The sequence below is a fragment of the Podarcis cretensis genome, assembly GCF_951804945.1.
Source record: "Podarcis cretensis genome assembly, chromosome: 12".
NCBI lineage: Eukaryota > Metazoa > Chordata > Lepidosauria > Squamata > Lacertidae > Podarcis > Podarcis cretensis.
In genome coordinates, this window is record NC_137181.1 from 2,218,126 (window position 1) to 2,238,550 (window position 20,425).

General features: G+C 45.6%; 1 protein-coding gene and 1 long non-coding RNA gene across 2 annotated transcripts in view; both read right to left on the reverse strand.

Annotated features, from left to right (window-relative positions):
- LOC307199339 overlaps positions 1-20,425 on the reverse strand; it is a 68,468-nt gene that overhangs the window by 15,078 nt on the left and 32,965 nt on the right. The window lies entirely within an intron of this gene.
- Positions 839-20,310, reverse strand: LOC307199196 (uncharacterized protein). Its single transcript, XM_079946934.1, has 4 exons — positions 20,235-20,310; positions 16,272-16,404; positions 8,931-9,057; positions 839-2,762 (listed from the first exon to the last, which is right to left on the reverse strand). Exons 2-4 carry the CDS (start codon positions 16,293-16,295, stop codon positions 1,453-1,455), a joined length of 1,461 nt encoding a protein of 486 aa, XP_079803060.1. The 5' UTR covers positions 16,296-16,404; positions 20,235-20,310; the 3' UTR covers positions 839-1,452.

Sequence of the window (20,425 nt, forward strand, 5' to 3'; positions counted from 1 at the left end):
AAGAGAAGCAGGATCCCTTTGGGTGCTAATGACGTGAGCCTCCTTGCCCACAATCTCATGCTCGGATTGTGGAAACCTTTGGGGGAAAGTGTATTTCCGAGGTTTATTGGCTCCCTAAAGACTCATGTTCATTGGCTACATTCAAATGAAGGAAAACTACTGCATATCAACCTAAGCAAGTTGTGCTTCCTTTTTCTGGTTATTATGCTATAATTTTTGATAGAAAACAGGTAACTGAACAAACTTTGTTGCATTACATTCTTTATTAAATTACCGTATTTTTCGCCCCATAGGACGCACTTTCCCCCCTCCAAAAATTAAGGGGAAATGTGTGTGCGTCCTATGGAGCGAATGCAGGCTTTCGCTGAAGCCTGGAGAGCGAGAGGGGTTGGTGCGCACCGATGCCTCTCGCTCTCCAGCCTTCAGGAAGCTATCCACAAGCCTTCAGAGCGCCCCAGGCTTCGGGCTGCAGGCTGCTAGTTCCCACCGGGCTCCCAAGGCTTGCGGATAGCAGCCTCCAAACCCGACCTGATTTGGAGGCTGGCGGTGGGGGAAAGCAGCGCTTCTCCCCACCGCCAGCCCCACAAGCTCGGGGGACAGCGGGAAGGCGGAGCATTTGTCAACCTGGTGCCTTCTAGATCCTTGGGACTACAACTCCCATCAGCCCCAGCGAGTGCGGCCAATGGTCAGGGATGATGTGATTTGTAGTCTACCAAGATCAGGGGGCCACCACAACTGCTATCCCCATGTCTGGGGGGAAAGGCACATAAACTTATTCGTGGCATACAGAACGTAGGTGGAGAAACATTTTCCTCCCTCGTAATATTACAAGCTTGGAGCCGCCCAAGGGAATTTATTTGGAGCAGGTTCAGGGCATGTGAAAGAACAGATTTCTTTATGTCACACCAAGTACATTTAGGGGAAAGGGGATGAGAGCAATTCATACAGCAAAGTGTATAGATTTTATTGCGGCTCCCAGACACATCTTGATGTTTATTCCCCGCCACCCCAAATCTACAGGCCCTCTTTCAGCCAACAAAAACCCACAAGGCCGTTTACAATAAGGGGGAAACGAAACCGACAATTAACTATTCATTTGGCAAATCCCATGCACAGTCCCGCCTCCCGCACACACAAAAACTCTCGACACAACTACAGTAGGATAAATGCAACCGCTTCCCAAGGCAAAACGGTTGCTGCGGAAACGGAGGAAGGAGCCTCGTCGCTTACGGGGTGCGGTATTTAGCAGCTAAAATCGCCCCTCTGGGTCTCAGGACTCTTTCTAACTCCTAACGCTACTCCCTGCCACCGGCTTTATACAGAATCCGAACCCAGAACACGCAGCGGAGCAAATGGAGGGAACCCTCCGTGCGGTTGGACTTGCTGGGCCGAAAAGGCCGGCCCCCGTCATGCGAGGGTCCTCTGGCGTTGTCCTTATGGCACCGTCCACCTTCACTGGATGGAGAAGGCCACGTGGAATTTCTGGTGGCGGATGAGGTGGTTCTTGTGGACGAAGCTCTTCTCGCAGTCCCCGCAGGGGTAGGGCTTCTCCTCGAGGTGTATTTTCTGGTGCTCCCGGAGGTACATCTTTTCCCGGAAGCTCCTCCCGCAGACCCAGCACATGAACGGCTTCTCTCCCGAGTGGATCCTCTGGTGAACCGTCAGGCTGCTCTTGCCCCGGAAGGTCTTGCCGCACTCCAGGCAGGGGAAGGGCTTCTCCCCCGTGTGGATCCTCTCGTGGTACGTGAGGGTCCTCTTGGCTCTGAACGTCTTCCCGCACTCCTGGCAAGAGAAGGGCTTTTCCCCAGTGTGGATTCTCTGATGATCCTTCAGGTACATCTTCTCCCGGAAGCTCCTCCCGCATTCCCAGCAGATGAAGGGCTTCTCCCCGGAATGGATGTTCTGATGGACCGTCAGGCTGCTCTTGTCCCGGAAGGTCTTGCCGCACTCCTGGCATGGGTAGGGTTTCTCCCCCATGTGAATCCTCCGGTGGTACCGGAGGGTTTTCCGGTCCCGGAACATCTTCCCGCATTCCTCGCAAGGGAAGGGCTTCTCGCCGGTGTGGATTCTCTGATGGCTGACGAGGTTGCTCTTCTGGACGAAGGTCTTTCCGCACTCGTTGCAGACGTAGGGCTTGACCCCCGTGTGGATCCTCTGGTGCAGGGTGAAATGGCTCCGTGTCCGGAAGCTCCTGCCGCAGTCCTCGCAGTGGTAGGGCCGCTCGCCCGCGTGGATTCTCTGATGGTCCCGAAGGTAATGCTTGTCCCGGAAGGATTTCCCGCACTCCTGGCAAACGCAGCGCTTCTCCCCCGTGTGGATCCTCTGGTGCACGATGAGCTTGCTCTTCTCCCGGAAGGATTTGCCGCAGACCTCACAGGGGAAGGGCTTCTCCCCCGTGTGGATTCTCTGATGGACGCGAAGGTCGCTCTTGTCTCGGAAGGCTTTCCCGCACTCCTCGCACCCGTGGGGTTTGTCCCCCAGGTGGATGCTCCTCTGGTGCCGGTCGAGTTCCTTCCTGCCCCGGAAGCACTGCTCACACAGCGGGCAGGGATACGGGCTCCCCGCAGGGCTGGTGCCCCGCGGCAAAGGTTGCTGCTCCGGCACGAAGGCTTCCTCCATCTCCGTTTGGCCCTTGAGGCTACGGAGGGGCGAAGTCTCCGGAGACCCCATCGCGGGACCTCTCTGCGGCTCAACGGGGACATTTTCTTCGTCCGACGTGTTCCAGAACATTCCACTCGAGGAAAGGAGGTAGAGGTCGTTTCCTGGGACATGGAAAGATTCACATAGCAAGAGGGTGAGCATGAGAACGGATTCAGCTGGCGAGAATTCGGGCAAAATATCAGGACAAACTTTCTGGTGGTAGGAGCTGTCTGACTGTGGAACTGACTCCCTTGGGAGGTATCGGACTCTGCTTCCTTGGAGGTTTCTAGACAATGGCCACCAAGGATTATTTAGCAGTGATTCCTACACTGCCGCGGGTGGCGCCGTGGGTTAAACCACAGAGCCTAGGGCTTGCCGATCAGAAGGTCGGCGGTTCGAATCCCCGTGATGGGGTGAGCTCCTGTTGCTCAGTCCCTGCTCCTGCCAACCTGGCAGTTCGAAAGCACGTCAAAGTGCAAGTAGATAAATAGGTACCGCTCTGGTGGGAAGGTAAATGGCGTTTCCATGGGCTGCTCTGGTTCGCCAGAAGCGGCTTATTCATGCTGGCCACATGACCCAGAAGCTGTCTGTGGACAAACGCTGGCTCCCTCAGCCAATAAAGCGAGATGAACACCGCAACCCCAGAGTTGGCCGCGACTGGACCTAATGGTCAGGGGTCCCTTTACCTTTACCTACACTGCAGGGGGTGGGCTTGATGATCCTTGGTTGTCCCTTCCACCTCTATGATTCTATGATTCTATCAGAGGCACAGCGAGCTTGCAGCAGAACCAGCCCAGATGTCTGTGAAATGGGAACCCTAGAATTGCAGAGTTGGAAAGACCCCTGGGGATCATCTGGTCTAACCCCCGCCCCCCCATGCAGGAATCACAGCTGAGGAATCCCTGACAGTTGGCCAACCAAACTCCAAGGAAGGAGAGTCCATCACCTTCCCCCGTCAAAAAGGTCTTGCTGTGCCCAGACTCACGAGATGGAACAAACAATAAAAGTCAGGTTTCTTAAAGGAGAGAAAGCAGGAGATCACGGGTTCTGCATGTAATCCCGGGTTCAAAGCTGACTGCAAGATCTCAGGTAGCCCGTGATTTGGACTTCCAATTACAGATGTCAGAAATGCTACTGTTACGAGGTTGTCTGGGAAACCTACCGTATTTTTCGCCCCATAGGACGCACTTTTTCCCCTCCAAAAATGAAGGGGAAACGTGTGTGCATCCTATGGGGCGAATGCAGGCTTTCCCTGAAGCCTGGAGAGCGAGAGGCATCGGTGCGCACCGACCCCTCTCGCTCTCCAGGCTTCAGGAAGCTATCCGCAAGCCTTGCAAGCCCGGCGGGAGTTCCTGCGGGCTCACAAGGCTTGGGGGCAGCAGCCTGCAGCCCCCGCGAGTGTCTGCAAGCGATGCGCGCCAGGCGGGAGGTCCTGCCGAGCGCGCAAGGCTTGGGGCGGCAGCCTGCCGCCCGAAGCACGCGGAGCCCTCCGGAGGGTGCTCCGTGCTTCAGGCAGGTGTGCGCAAGGCTTGGGGCAGCAGCCGTGGCTGGGGGGGAAATAATTTTTTTTTATTCCTCCCCCCCCCAAAAAAAAACGAGGTGCGTCCTATGGGCCGGTGCGCCCTATAGGACGAAAAATACGGTATGTGAAGGGTCAGTCTCTGGGTCCAGTTTCCAAGATGCAAAGGGTGGCAATATGAGAAGAGGGGCTTTTAAGGGGTGGCTCCCGGCTTGTGGAATGCTCTCCCCAGGGAAGCACGGCTGGCACCACTGCTGCCTGCTTTTAGGCAAAAGCATTTTGTATTCAGCTAGGCTGAGGGTGGCTAGATACGCTGTGAGGCAGGCTACAGGGGCTGTTTTTTTCTACCTGGCCAGGTTCAAGGTGTGACTCTTAGTGCATAAAGCCCCGGACACCTTGGGAATCGCCTTGCCCCACATGCAGAATTGGCACTGCCAAAGGTGCCACAGAATACCCGCTCTGCCTTTGGAAGAAATCAGTCTTTTGGTGCAGCAATCCCTGCCTACTGATAGCAGGCACCTTTGATCCACTCTCTTTGGCACCTGCTAAAAACATTTTTCATTTAGACGAGCCTGTCCAGACATGCGGAATGTCAATTTACGTTTTTAATCTGCTTTCAGTTTTTCCTGATTTTATCTTTTGAATGTTTTAAAGTATAGCTTTTTACTGATAGTTTTATTCTCATTGTGATGCATTTTGAGGTTGTTTGTTGTTTTTACAATCAAGAGGTGTAGAAACATAATAAATACCCCCCCACACATATTTACGTAGTATTTATTATATTTATATACATAAATATAAATATGTAGCTAGATAGATGATAGATAGATAGATGATATAGATGATAGATAGATAGATAGATATCTCCTTATATAAAAATATATAGCATTATATTATATTATATTATATTATATTATATTATATTATATTATATTATATTATATTAAACACACACACACACACACATATGGTGAGCACTTTAGGCCTTGCTTGGTTGCTGTTTTTTATATTTGGTGTCAACACTTCTTGTTATTCCTGTTTATATCCTGTAAGCTAATTTGGGACACTTTGGTGCAAGAAAGTGAGAAATAAATATAATCAATGGCAATCAATAATTCTGGCCCTGGTGATCCATATTCCTAGCTCACTAAATGGCAAAGGCTCGGCTTGAGCCGATCACATCCCTGCCGAAAGGTGGGGTTACAAAAACGTGGCTTCTCGCAATCCAATCTGATTCAGATATAAATTTCCATGTTTATATACCGTATATATATATGTGTAAAGGGATCCTCCCCTGGCTAGGAAGAAGCGAGAGATATTCCCAGTAAACCAGCACCGACAAGTTACATTCCCAGGAGAACTGCAGCTGCGGAGCACGTCATGTCAGCTAATGCCAAAAGATTCTTTGCCAAAAGATCGCTGTGACTTCGACCGCACCTTAAGAACAAGGTGGGCCCAGAGAGCACACATCTTAGGAACATCACGTTCAGGTCTCTAAGTGCAGGTGAAGAAACCGCGGTTCTTGGAAGGAGATTCCGACTAAACATCAGGGAGAAATTTCTGACGGCAAGAGCCGTTCAACAGTGGAAAGGTCTCCTTCAGAAGGAGGTGGGCTCTTCTTCCTTGGAGGTTTTTATGCAGAGGTTGGATGGCCATCTGCCTAGGACCCTCGTACCTACGGGATTGCCTCTCCTGGTCTGCCCCACGGAGGACCTTAAGGTCCATAAAGAGCGACACCCTACTGGTCCCGGGCCCTAAGGAAGTCAGATTAGCCTCAACCAGATCCAGGGCCTTTTCAGTGTTGGCTCCGGCCTGGTGGAACGCTCTGCCTCATGAGACCAGGGCCCTGCAGGATCTGATTTCTTTCCACAGGGCCTGTAAGACAGGGTTGTTCCGCCTGGCCTTTGGCTTGGAATCAACTTGATCCCCTCTTTCCTTTTTCCTTTCCCCATCTTTGATGGAACTCCTATTTGGGGACTTCCTTGGCTTTTTTCTGGCCCACATAGGACCAGTCTGGATAGTTGGCCTTAGTCAAAATTTGATGTTTTCATCCCAAAAAAGTTTTTGATTTGAGTTTCTACTGAAATGAGGCTGCATTTTAATGTTGTACTTGTTTTTAAGTTGTATTTTAATCAATTGTTTTTACCTGGTGTTAGCCGCCGTGAGCCCAGTCTTGGCTAGGGAGGGCGGGATATTAAAAAAAAATATTATTGTTATTATTTAGCTGAGATTCCGGCATTCCAGGGGGTTGGGCTAGATGACCTTTGAGTCCCTTCCAACTCTACAATTCTATGATTCTATGCTCATCTGAAGCTTCTGCTAGGAGCTGTGGCTGAAACAGATAATGGAGCAAATTCCTCTTTCCCCCACTTAGCCCCCTCTCCATCCCAGTTGGCAAGTTCTGTCGGAAACTCAGAGGCAGCAATTTTGAACACAAACCACTTTCAAAACAGAGTTGGACCTGAAATGTAGGCAGCTCCGAATGTAAAGCTGGAAGAGGCAGGCGAGAGACAGGAAAGCAAAGAGAAACACGATCCATGTCTCCCTTAATCAGGAAGAGAATTTTGGGAAGATTTCAAGGAGTTTAAGCCTAGGCCGTATTGCCACTACATGCCCCCAAATGGCCAAACTGGGCAACACAGCCAGACAAGCAGGGTATAAATGATAAAATTATTATTATTATTGTTATTATTAGTCATTCTCTCTGTACCGGAAGACTTAGGGGTGGCTGTTGCGTTACACCCCAAAACCCAGCACAAGGGAAGTCACACAAATTGTATAATTGGCTTTATATCTGATATATATTTGGATGTGAATTGTAATTTGACATTGGAAAAATGTGGCTGTTATTGGATTTTGATAATTGAAAATTAATATAAAATTATTTAACAAAACGAAGAGGAATGTTGTATATGAGCAGCAATGGGGGAGGCATTTATGGAAACTCAGAAATCCTTGACTTAAGGAGATTTTAAGGAATCATTGGATGGCCAGATGTCAGGGGTCCTTTCGCTGTGACTCCTGATTTTATGTATAGTGCTTAGATCTGGGCCTGCTGACCGGCTCATGTTAGGAAGTGGAGATGCTAAAGGGAGGGACATTTCCCTGGGAGGGAGACCCTGGTGCTTGTTGGACTAATGTTGGATTAACTCCAGGCTTCAGCCAAAATCCCAGAGACCCTCTCTTGCCATCTTTGCTGCCATTAAAGTCCAGGCTCTGCAAGGCAGCCTCAGCGAAGAGCACAAGCCCTCACAAGCTATATTGTCCCAAGCAGCTGGAGAAGCAAATATTATCTTCTGCCTCACATTTGTTGCTGAGGGCATTTCTCATATGTTAACTATGTACAGTGGTGCCTCGCAAGACGAAATTAATCCGTTCCGCGAGTCTCTTCGTCTAGTGGTTTGTTCGTCTTGCGAAGCAAGCCCATTGACGGCTTAGCGGATTAACGCTACTAGCGGCTTTTAGCGGCTTTTAGCAGCTTATCGGCTTAGCGGATAAGCGGCTTAGCGGCTTAGAAAAAGGGGGGGGGGAGGGAAAAAAACCCGCAGGAACTCGCAAGACATTTTCATCTTGCGAAGCAAGCCCATAGGAAATTCGTTTTGCGAAGCACCTCCAAAATGGAAAACTCTTTCGTCTAGCGAGTTTTCCGTCTTGCGAGGCATTCGTCTTGCGGGGCACCACTATATACAGAAACAAAGCAGCCTCCAGTTCTTTTTGGACTACAATTCCCATTGTGCTGGCTGGGGCTGATGGGATTTGTAGTCCCGGACATCTGAAAGGCACCAGGATGGAGCAAGCCGACACCGCCAAGATCAGCGGTTGTGCCTTGACTCTGCCGAACGCTCCTGCTCATGATAATAAATGCTGTAAATGTAAGAAAAAAGAAGGAACCTTTTACCACATGTGGTGGACATGCCCCAAGGTAAAAGTCTTCTGGGAAAGGATTTATAATGAACTGAAAAAAGCATTGAAAAACACATTTATTAAGAAACCAGAAGCCTTTTTACTTGGTATAGTGGGGGGTGAAATCCCCAAAAAGGATGTTACTTTTTTCCCCTGTATGCCACAACAGCTGCAAGAATATTACTAGCGAAGAATTGGAAGAAACAAGATTTACTAACTATTGAAGAATGGCAGATGAAAATGATGGACTATATAGAACTTGCCGAACTGACTGGGAGACTCTGGGACCAGAGAGAAAAGACGGTGGAAGAAGATTGGAAGAAGTTTAAAGAATATTTGAAAAAATATGTTAATATTTAAATCTTAGAACAGCTTTGGAAGTGGATATAGGCTGTAGGGTTAGAAGTAGAAGATAGTGTATTTTAAAATAGTATTACTTGTAAGGGATAAAATATGAAGATTTGTATGGTAAAAGTAAGTGTGATAAAAAATATGGTTAAAAATTATGATATATGTAAACTGCTAAAGATGAGGTAAAATGAAAATCAGATAGGGGGGACTTGGGGAAGCTCACCTAACAATGTTTAGAAAAAATAAGGATAAGACAAGAATTTGTATTGTTTTGTTTTGTTTTGTTTTTGTTTTTTTGTTTGTGTTGTTCAGTTGTGTTATAAAATGAATAAAAAAAAATGGGGGGGGGGAGGGACGTTTTAAATGCCTGATGTCTTCTTATGCTTTTAGATTTGTGGGAAGCCGCCCAGAGTGGCTTCCAACAGATTATTATTACCCATACAGAATGTCCCCCATGTTCTGCCCCACAGATAAGAAGACCCGGGACCCCGCCGTGAAAGGGAAGAGGGGCATTTACCCAGAGAGATGAGCATTCTGTAGTTTTCCATCATCACCTCCCAGTGCAGCTCCCTCTGCCAGTCCTCCATCATCTCCCATTCTTCGGGGGAGAACGAGACGGCAACGTCCTCAAACGTCACCATGTCCTGCAAAGACAAAGGCGGTCAGAGCAGCTCCTGAATGGTCAAGCCATTCCTTGCCAGGAAACCTGCCAGCTAATTCCAAGCGTTTCCCCCCTGGTTCCGTTGATTAAAGAGAGAGCCATATTTTCTGCATTTGTTCCAGGTAAACTTTCATTGCCCTGCTCTCCACACACACACTGGTGGCATCTCCCAGGTGTATTCTGCAAAGTACCACTGATGTAATAATAACAGTGCATTCGTGGGGATTCCTACGGTTCCGTCTGCACAACAGCCAGTTTCCTTAGTTGTTCTGTCATGCTGCTCCAACGCTGTTGCATCATTATTATTAGTAGTAGTAATTAATTTTATATAATAAATAATAATAATAATTTTTTTATTTTTACCCAGCCCTTCCCGCTTTAAAAACTGGGCTCAGGGCGGCTAACAGCAAATATAAAGCATTGATTAAAATGTGACTTAAAAACAGCAAAAAATACAATCTAAAATGCAGCATCAATATCAATAAAATTCAAAAAATCAGGGGTCATTTTGGGGGAGGGGGGAACCCAGTCAGTAGACATCAAGTGATCACCAGGGGTAACTGGCCAAGTTGGTCCTACTTGGGCCAGCAAGGAGACCAGGGAAGAATTTAAATGTGGGGTCCCAGAAAGGGTTTCTTCACAGAAGAGGAGAGGGGGAAAGGGAACAGAGGATCAGGCTGAATTCAAATTAAAGGCCAGGCGGAATAGCTCTGCCTTACAGGCCCAACGGAAGGAGGCTAAATCCTGAAGGGCCCTAGTCTCCTGGGACAGAGCATCCCACCAGGTTGGAGCCATCACTGAGAAGGCCCTGGCCCTGGTGGAGGATAGTCTGACTTCCTTAGGGCCCTTCATCTGCAGATCTCAGGACATTGTTTTTGGCTGGAAGAACGCTCTGCTGGAAGAACACTCTGCTGGAACAAAACCAGGACTACTTCAGGGTGGTATTCCGCCAACCTTTATTCAGAGCAGATCCACTGAAATAAATAAACATGCCTAAATTTAGCTCTAGTTCCTGCCTTCCAGAGGGCTAGATGACTAGATGAGCCTCAAGGTCTCTTCCAAGTCTACAAGTCCATTTCCCCCCTATTGCATTTGTCTTTATTTGCAGTTTGCATCAGCGATAAACAGTGATTCACACGCAGCTAATTTCTTAAAACAATCCATCTGCCCCAAAACAATCCATCTGCTGTTTTGTTTCTACACGGCCACCTGTCAGAGATGCTTCAGTTGAGATCCCTGCATTACAGGGGGTCAGACTAGATGACATTGAGGATCCCTCCCACCTCTACGATTCTATGATTCTAATCCCCCTCCCTGCCCAGAAGCACCAAATGTCTGTTGAATCACATTTAACTTTTAAGCCATTTCCGTTTTTAAATGAAGGTTCCGCAAATCGCCTTGTCTTCTCAGAAGCCATGTTCCATCAATGTTGCACAGGTAACAAAACCATGCCAGGCTGATTAAAAAGCAGCGGTTTCCTTGTCCACTTGCCTCTCTTGTATGAGACTAAGTTAGGTCCATGAATTTCAGTAAGTCTACTCAAAAATTGTTTGCATACCAGCCTCTGGAATACTTGTGGCATGGACAATTTCAGGATTTCAGCAGAAAGGTCTGGGACCTTCACTGATTGGAAACGAAGCAGCGAGTCTGTCCCGAAACCTTTGCAGGTGCAAATACTTCTGAAACAAGTGTCACGTATAACAACCTGGTATCATCAATGCACAATTATGATTTTCTATTTCTGTTTCTTTCAGACAATGAGACCTTGTCTTGCTTTGCTCTGCTTCCTTATTTGCCCTGACAGGCAGGAAACGAAGAACTAAATCACGATGTTCTTTCTGGGTTGCTGTTTTTTCATGGCTTACAGCTGCTAAACAAATAAAATTTGTACCTGCCTAGGCCATCCTGTTGGTTGACTGACCGACTGAACCCAAAGAGCACTCATTAATGGCTGCTCATCACCCTGGGAAAAAGTGACAAGTGGGGTGCCGAAGGGCTCTGTCCTGGGCAAGTTGTTGTTTAACATCTTTATAAATGACTTGGATGAAGGAATTGAGGGGATGTTAATCAAATTTGCAGATTGCACCAAAGTGGGAGGGGCAGCTAATGTCGCAGGAGACAGAATCAGAATTCAAAATGACATTAACGGATTGGGGGAACTGGACCCAAACTAACAGAATGAATTTCAGTAGGGACAAATGTAAAGTTCTGCACTTAGGCAGGAAAACCAGATGCACAGATACAGGATGGGGGACACCTGGCTTACTAGCAGCACATGTGAAAAGGATCTTGGGGTCTTGATGGACCACAAGCTGAACACGAGTCAACACTGTGATGCAGCAGCCTGAAAAAGCTAATGGTATTCTAGGCTGCATCAACAGATGTCTAGTGTCCAGATCAAGGGAGGTGATAGCACCACTCAATTCTGCCTTGGTCAGACCACACTTGGAATACTGTGTCCAGTTCTGGGCACCACAATTTAAGAAGGAGGTTGACAAACTAGAAGGTGTGCAGAGGAGGGTGACCAAGATGATCAAGGGTCTGGAGACGAAGCCTTGGGAGGAACAGTTGGTGAGGTTAGGGATGTTTAGCCTGGAAAAGAGGAGACTGAGAGGAGATAGGAGAGCCATCTTCAAATATCTCATGGAAGAAGGAGTGTGCTTGTTTTCTCCTGCTCTGGAGGGTAGGACTCAAACCAATGGCTTCAAGTTGCAAGAAAGGAGATTCCGGCTAAACATTCGGAGAAACTTTCTGACAGTCAGAGCTGTTCAGCAGTGGAACAGACTCCTCTGAGAGGTGGTGGACTCTCCTTCCTTGGAGGTTGGGTGGCCATCTGTCATGGATGCTTGAGCTGAGATTCCTGCATTGCCGGGGGTTGGAATAGATGACCACTGGGGTCCCTTCCAGCTCTAAGATCCTATTATTCTAACACACGGAAGACAAAGGTAAAAGCAGGTCAGAACAGTGATAGTGGGAGTTCAGTGACTTCTGGAGAGCCAAAGGCTCCCCCCCTCTGTGACGAAGACTCTAAAGCAGCACATCATTAATCTTCGGAACTCCCTCCCACAGGAGAAAGCGACAGGAGGCTTTAAAAGAGGAATAGACAAATTCACGAAGGATCTTGATGGCTCCTAGTCAGGATGGCTCTGCCTCAACCGGGTCAAACATATGTTGGAAATGTAAAGAAAAAGAAGGGACCTTTTACCATATGTGGTGGGAATGCAGAGAAATTATTTTTTTTTGGGAAATGACATATAATGAATTGAAGAAAATGTTTAAATTAACATTTGTAAAAAACAACAACCAGAAGCATTTTTGTTAAGGATGGTAGGAAAAGACCTGCCAAGGAAAATAAAGAATTTATTTATGTATGCTACAACGGCGGCAAGAGTCTTGATAGCACGAGGATGGAAGAATGAGGAAACCCCAATGAAAGAACAATGGCAAGAAAGTCACAGGAGATCCTGCGAGAAATTAAATTATATCAGGCACAATACTTGAAACTGGTTAATCAGGACATAGAATGGAAGATTAAACAAATGAGACAAAGAACTTTTGAATCAGCTAATAAGTGTGGAAAGCTGCTAGCATGGCAGCTGAAGAAAAGACAAAAATTAAACACTGTGACTAATCTTGAAGTAAATGGAAGGAATGTACAAAACCCACAGGAGATTAAAGATTGTTTCCAGAGATATTTTAAACAATTGTATGCACAAGGGCCATAGAATGAGACCAAGATTGACGAATTTTTTAGAAACAAATGGATTACAAAATATTTCGCAAGAGAACAAACTAATATTGAATGAAAAAATTTCTGAACAGGAGGTTGAAGGTGCCATAAAGAATTTGCAACTCGGCAAGTCTCCAGGCCCAGACGGGCTTTCCTCCAAATATTATAAAGTGATGAAAGACTATTTAATTCAACCACTAATGGAGGTTTGCAATGAAATTATGGAGGGGAAAAGAGCGCCGGAGTCGTGGAAAGATGCTTACATCACTCTTATACCGAAAAATGAAGCGGAAAAGACACAGCTTAAGAACTACCGCCCCATTTCCCTACTTAATGTGGATTATAAAATTTTTGCAGATATTTTAGCTAAAAGACTAAAAAAAGTTTTGGCAGGAATTATACATAAAGACCAAGCAGGCTTTCTTCCAGGTAGACATATGTCAAATAACACAAGGAATTTAATTGATATTTTGGAAAAATTACAAGTTAATATCAATACGAAAGCAGTATTGATATTTATTGATGCTGAGAAAGCCTTTGATAATATCTCTTGGAGTTTTATGAAGAAAAATTTGCAAGGGATGGGGGTGGGAGAAAGGTTTGGAAACGGTATAGGGGCGATTTATTCTGAACAAAAGGCAAAGTTAATTGTGAATAATGCGGTTACAGAAGAAGTCAAGATAGAGAAAGGGACACGACAAGGCTGCCCAATTTCCCCTCTACTTTTTATTTCAGTCCTGGAGATATTGCTGAACACGATTAGAAGGGACCAACAGATTCAGGGTATACAGGTCGGAGTGAAACATTATAAATTAAAAGCCTATGCAGATGACCTAGTTTTGACATTACAGGAGCCAATCCCTAGTACTAGAAGAGCTTTGGAATTAATACAAGAGTTTGGTCAAGTGGCAGGGTTTAAACTCAACAAATCAAAAACTATGGTTTTAGAGAAGAACTTAACACAAATGGAGAAGGATAGGTTTCAGAGAGAAACAGGTTTAACAGTGGTGAAAAAAACAAAATACCTAGGGGTGAACATGACTTCAAAGAATGTTAATTTATTTAAGGATAACTATGAAAAATGTTGGTCTGAAGTGAAAAAAGATCTTGAAATATGGACAAATTTAAAATTATCCTTACTGGGTAGAATAGCAGTTATTAAAATGAATGTATTGCCAAGACTATTGTTTCTGTTTCAATCGTTACAGATAATTGACAAGATGGATTGTTTCAAGAAGTGGCAAAAAGAAATTTCTAGATTTGTCTGGCAGGGCAAAAAGCCCAGAATTAAATATAAAATTCTTACTGATGTGAAGGAGAGAGGGGGGTTTGCCCTGCCGGACTTTAAACTATATTATGAGGCGGCAGCTTTTTGCTGGCTGAAGGAATGGCTACTTCTTGAGAACACAGACATTCTTGATCTGGAAGGGTATGATAATGCTTTTGGATGGCATGCATATTTGTGGTATGGCAAGGATAAAGTACAAAGGTCGTTCAAAAACCATATTGTCAGGAAAGCGTTGTTTAATGTCTGGGTCAGATATAAAAATCTTTTGGAGAATAAAACCCCAAGGTGGCTCTCTCCAATGGAGGCTAAGGCCTTAAAAAAACTTAACATGGAATCTAAATGGCCAAAATATTGTGAAATTTTGGAGCAGGAGGGAGATAAATGGAAATTGCAGAGTTATGAGAAACTTAAAGATAAGGTGCGTGACTGGTTACATTACTTTCAAATAAGAGAGGCCTATAATTTGGACAGGGAGAATGGCTTCCAGGTGGAAAAATCGAAGCTGGAAACAGAATTACTAGAACCCAGGGTTAAGGTATTGTCGAGAATGTATAACTTGCTGCTGAAGTGGAATACTGAGGATGAAACGGTCAAATCTGTTATGATAAAATGGGCACAAGATATTGGTCATAATATTATGTTCGCTGACTGGGAACGCTTGTGGACCACCGGTTTGAAATTTACGGCATGTAATGCCTTAAGAGAGAATATTATGAAAATGATGTATAGGTGGTACATGACCCCAGTCAAGCTTGCAAAAATCTATCATTTGCCCGATAATAAATGCTGGAAATGTAAAGAGATTGAAGGTACATTCTTTCACCTTTGGTGGACGTGCCCAAGGATCAAGGCTTTCTGGGAGATGATTTATAATGAAATGAAAAAGGTATTTAAATACACTTTCCTAAAGAAACCAGAGGCCTTTCTCCTGGGCATGGTCGGCCAATTGGTGTTAAAGAAGGATAGAACCTTTTTTATGTATGCTACTGCAGCAGCAAGAATACTCATTGCAAAACACTGGAAGACACAAGACCTACCCACCCTGGAAGAATGGCAGATACAAGTAATAGACTATATGGAATTGGCAGAAATGACCAGCAGAATCCGAGATCAAGGAGAAGAGTTGGTGGAAGAAGACTGGAAGAAGTTCAAAGTTTATCTACAAAATCATTGTAAAATCTATGAGTGCTAAGGGCAGTGTAAATGAAATGATGGGGTTCCAGTGATTAGGATAAGGAAGAGTATAAAGGGAAAGATAAAGGATAAAACGAATATGAATGAGCTTGCTGAAAAAACTTTTAAAGTGGAATACAAGAAGGGAAGGCGGGAGGAAGCAAGGAAAATAAGGTTTTGAAGACTATTAGAATGAACCAGAGTTTTCTTTTAATGTTTCTTTTATTATTATGTTGAATCTTTTTTATGTTTTTTTTTTCTTATGATTTTTGATATTGTTTGTATTTCTGATGTTTGTTGTGTTGTTTCGAAGTTTGTTATATTTTGTGAAACTTAATAAATATCATTAAAAAAAAAAGAAAAGAAAAGCTGATGAATTATGCAGAACTGGCGAAATTGACATACAAATTGAGAGATAAGGACAAATGTGACTTCAAAGAAGAACGGGAACTTTTTACAAACTACTTAAAAAGATAACAAAATGAATCAGACTCCTTGGCAGGCTTTGAATGAACATACACAGATTTATTGACGGTTCACATAATAAACAGATAATGTTAGGATTTATATAATTTTACAATATGCAGAGAATAACATGTATTGAGAAATCAGAGAGAGGAACGGAGGGAAGTCTGGGGGGGAGGAGGGAGGGAAAAAAGGGGCAGGGAAATAATGAAGATGATATGTTTTGATAATTTGCTATGTTGAAATTCTTAATTAATAATAATAATAATAATAATAATAATAATAATAATAATTGGATGGCTCTGCCTCCACAGTCAGAGGCAGTGATGCTTCTGAATCCCAATTGCCAGAAACTGTGGCGGCGGAGGGAGGAGGTTCAGATCCAGCTTGTGGGTTTCCTGCAGGCGTCTGGCTGTGAGCCCAGGATCCTGGACCAGAAGGCCCCCTTTGGCCTGATCCAGTAGTCACTTCTTAGGTGTTTACATTTACTCAAGGGAGTGCGTCTCCAGGACGTTGCCAGGCCCCCACATCAGTTCCTCACCTGAATCACGATGTCTTCCGCCATGACGCTGGGTCCGGGCAGAGGTGCGAAGCTGACCTGCCTCTGATGGAGGCTCCTGACACCCCCACTTTGCTCGGCAACCAAAACTTGGGGAGCAGACGTCAGTGCAGATCTGAGAGGAATGAAGAGGCATGATAAGCAGCTGGGAAGGGAGAAGAGGAGGGTTTTTTTTTAAGCTTTAAGGAGGAGTTTTTTTAAGCTTTAAGTTTTAAGCTTTAAGGTATTTTATATAAAGATAAGGTTAAAATAAATTAAGGTAAATTGAATGACAGAATATAGTGAAAGATGGAAAGGATTTGCTGAGTTAACTAATAGGTTAGAATGTTAAGACAGATTATTCAATAAATATTGAGAAAGATGGAAAGAATTTGCTGAAACAAATAACTAAACTAGAATACAAAAAGGGAGGTGTGAGGAGGTCGATGAAACAAGTAAACGAAGGATGGAGATATGGAATATTGGATGTGGGTTGTTTTTTTCTTTATTGTTATTGGTGTATTGGTATTTATGTGTTTTTTTTCTTTTTTGATGTACTGTTGTGTATGTTTTGTTAATTTTTTGTTGTTCTCTCTTTTGCCTTTTTTTGTAATTTTTGAAACTTCTAATAAATATCACTTAAAAAAAAAAGAGGAGGGTTTTATTTGGGGGGGTTATATTTATTTAAATAATTTTATAAGCTACGTGACTTTGTTGCTCAATAATAATAATAATAAATAATAATAAAATTTTATTTATATCCTGCCCTCCCCAGCCGAATCCGGTCTCAGAGCGGCTAACAATAAAAGTAACAGAGCACTCAATTCTACTGTTCTTGTTGTTGTTGTTGTTGTTAATTATCAATACTCTGACAAGACTCAAGGCAGGTTATGTATGCAAACCTCTAAAAACATCAGGGGGGGAGCATTTAAAAGCAAGTAAACTTTGTTAGAAGTAAAACAACAAGCATGTATAAACTCTATTGAAATCACACAGCTAATATTTGCATGGCACCAGCCCAGTCATAGGATTGTAGAGTTGTGAGGAATCCAAGGGTCATCTAGTCCAACCCATCTTTCACCCCATGTGGGGCTCGAACTCACAACCCTGAGATGAAGAGACTGAACTATTAAAAGCAGTCGGTTCCCCGAGGCCTGTTGGAACAAGGAGGTCTTCACCTGCCGACAGAAGGACCACAAAGAGGGCGCCTGACAGTTCTTATTCTGCCTCCCCCAACCTGGTTCTGGCTGATGGGAGTTGTAGTCCGAAGCAGGTCATGCAAATCCGGGTTAAATCATCCGAGAAAAATTCACCGAACTTGCTAAATTTTGCCTATCCGGTCGCAATGTTGAGAAGCTCCCTAGCTTCACACCGAATAGAGAAAGGGGTTAAATGAAACTGCAGGCGTTGCAGGATAAAAAAGGTAATAATAATAATTGCAGGGACCCAACTTTCCTGCTCAACTGGCTGGCTTTCCTCTCTGACACCCTCCAGGACTTGGGAAGCTGCCTAGTAGGAAGTCAAGACTCTTTGCCCAGATAGTCTCCTCTGTTTTCAGCTGGTGGGGGGCTCTCCAGGGGAGGGGCTGTAGCCCTGCTTGGCATGCAGAAGGTCCCAGGTCCAGTCCCTGAAACAGATTTCCAGGGAGCGCAGGGAGAGAACCCCGCCTGCAAACCCAGAGAGATGCTGCCAGCCAGTGCAGACAGCTCTGGGCTCAATGGACCCAAGTGTCTTGCCGGCAGAAAGCGGCTTCCGTTGTTCCTATGGGTTGCAGAAAGGGTCTTCTGCATCATTTGCTACCTGCTGCATCCTACCTGGAGACATCAGGGGCTGAACCTGGGAGATGGAGGAAGCTTTTTTTCTGCTGCTCCTGGGGGTGGGACCCAAACCGACAGATTCTCAACCGACAAACTCAATGTTAAGAGCCATTTGAAGGTGGAGAGGGCTCCCTCAGAAGGTGGCGGACTCTCCTGCCTTTTTAAACAGAGGTTGGACGGCCTCCATCTGGGATTCTTTGGCTGTGATTCCTGCGTCACAGCGGGTTGGGCTGGATGACCCCTGGGGGACCCCTAATACTCTACAGTTCTATGATTCCAAAGGCAGGAGCTGCAAGCTGTCTCCCTTGACTGCCCAGGTCGCTTGCTGCTCCTGACCTGGGCACACACGCACCCCCTTCCTTGAGGTCTGACCATCCTGGGGGGGGGCACATCTCCTACACCCCTCCCCCTGCACCAGTGGCCTCTTGCAAGCCCCAGAAGCCACAGAACCCTAGAATTGTAGAGTTGGCAGGGTCTCCCAAAGGTCCTCTAGCCCAACCCCCTTCCGAAGCCCTGGCTCTGGGTGCAAAGGCTGGGAGGCTTTGATGGACTGAAATGAGAGGCACAAATACAAGATGGGTGACACCTGGCTTGAGAGCAGTACATGTGAAAAGGATCTAGGAGTCTTGGTTGACCACAAACTTGACATGAGCCAACAGTGTGACGCAGCAGCAAAAAAAGCCAATGCAATTCTGGGCTGCATCAATAGGAGTATTGCATCTAGATCAAGGGAAGTAATAGTGCCACTGTATTCTGCTCTGGTCAGACCTCACCTGGAGTACTGTGTCCAGTTCTGGGCACCACAGTTCAAGAAGGACACTGACAAACCGGAACGTGTCCAGAGGAGGGCAACCAAAATGGTCAAAGGCCTGGAAACGATGCCTTATGAGGAACGGCTAAGGGAGCTGGGCATGTTTAGCCTGGAGAAGAGGAGGTTAAGGGGTGATATGATAGCCATGTTCAAATATATAAAAGGATGTCACATAGAGGAGGGAGAAAGGTTGTTTTCTGCTGCTGCAGAGAAGCGGACACGGAGCAATGGTTCCAAACTACAAGAAAGAAGATTCCACCTAAACATTAGGAAGAACCTCCTGACAGTAAGAGCTGTTTGACAGTGGAATTTGCTGCCAAGGAGTGTGGTGGAGTCTCCTTCTTTGGAGGTCTTTAAGCAGAGGCTTGACAACCATATGTCAGGAGTGCTCTGATGGTGTTTCCTGCTTGGCAGGGGGTTGGACTCCATGGCCCTTGTGGCCCTTGTGGTCTCTTCCAACTCTAGGATTCTATGAAATGGTTTCTTTCTCCACTTAAGTCTGCTTCCCAAGTTTCCAGTGAATGTTATGGGGGTGGAGTTAGGTTTTTTTTGGGGGGGGGGCTGTATGTGCAATATAGGGCAGGTTGTTCTTCTGAAAACGTTAATGTTTAGTGCATCATTTGACACACCCACACCCACCCACCCTGTGCAGCATAATGTATTTACAATTATGGCTATAAACCCTTGGAGACCTTTTTGCAACACGGGCAACTCATAACGACTTGAAAATCAATGAGTGTATATGGTACCAAATATTTGTGGCTCCTGTGATGAGCTGTGATTCCTGCACTGAATGGGGTCGGGGGGGGTTGTTATTTTTGGACTATTTGGCCCTGAAGGGCAATGAATCTCTCCCTCCCATCTCTGCATCCCTGCGATTCCATGGAATAGTAAAAGATGCAAGAAATAATCCTGGTTAATAAAATAGTAGCAATAGACTGAAGCGGGGCTGCAGCGAAGACGAATTCCTCGAAACGGCAAATGCACTAGCAATGAATGCCAACGGCAAAGGACTAGGATAGCCTGTAAAATAATAAGGAATAATAAATAAAATAAAATAAAATAGCAGTAGACTAGAAACGGCGGCAGCGAACAAGAATTCCTCCAAATGGCAAATGCACCAGCAATAGAAATAATGAAGCAACAGGATAGCAGCTGCCACACCAGTTCTATGGAATAATAATGAATGCAATTAATAATAATAATAATAATAATAATAATGTGCTCCATCTGTTCCAGTTGGGGAGGGGGCACAGGATATTGGGGGTCTTTCTTCCTCCCCTTCCCCTCTTCCTCCCCCTCCCTCCTCCCAGGCCCCCCCGGCCCCCCAAAACTCACCCTCCGGCCCCAGAGGCACCTCCAGCGTGGGCTCCCTTTGTTTTCTCCCAGCTCAATGCTTGGCAGTCCTCCCACGTCCTCTCTCCCCCCTCTCTCTATGGTACCCCTCATTCACGTCACTTCCTGTCTTGCCTCTCTAGGAAGTTGCCCTCCCTCATCCCTGCAGGCACCAAGGGAAGGCTGGAGAGGTC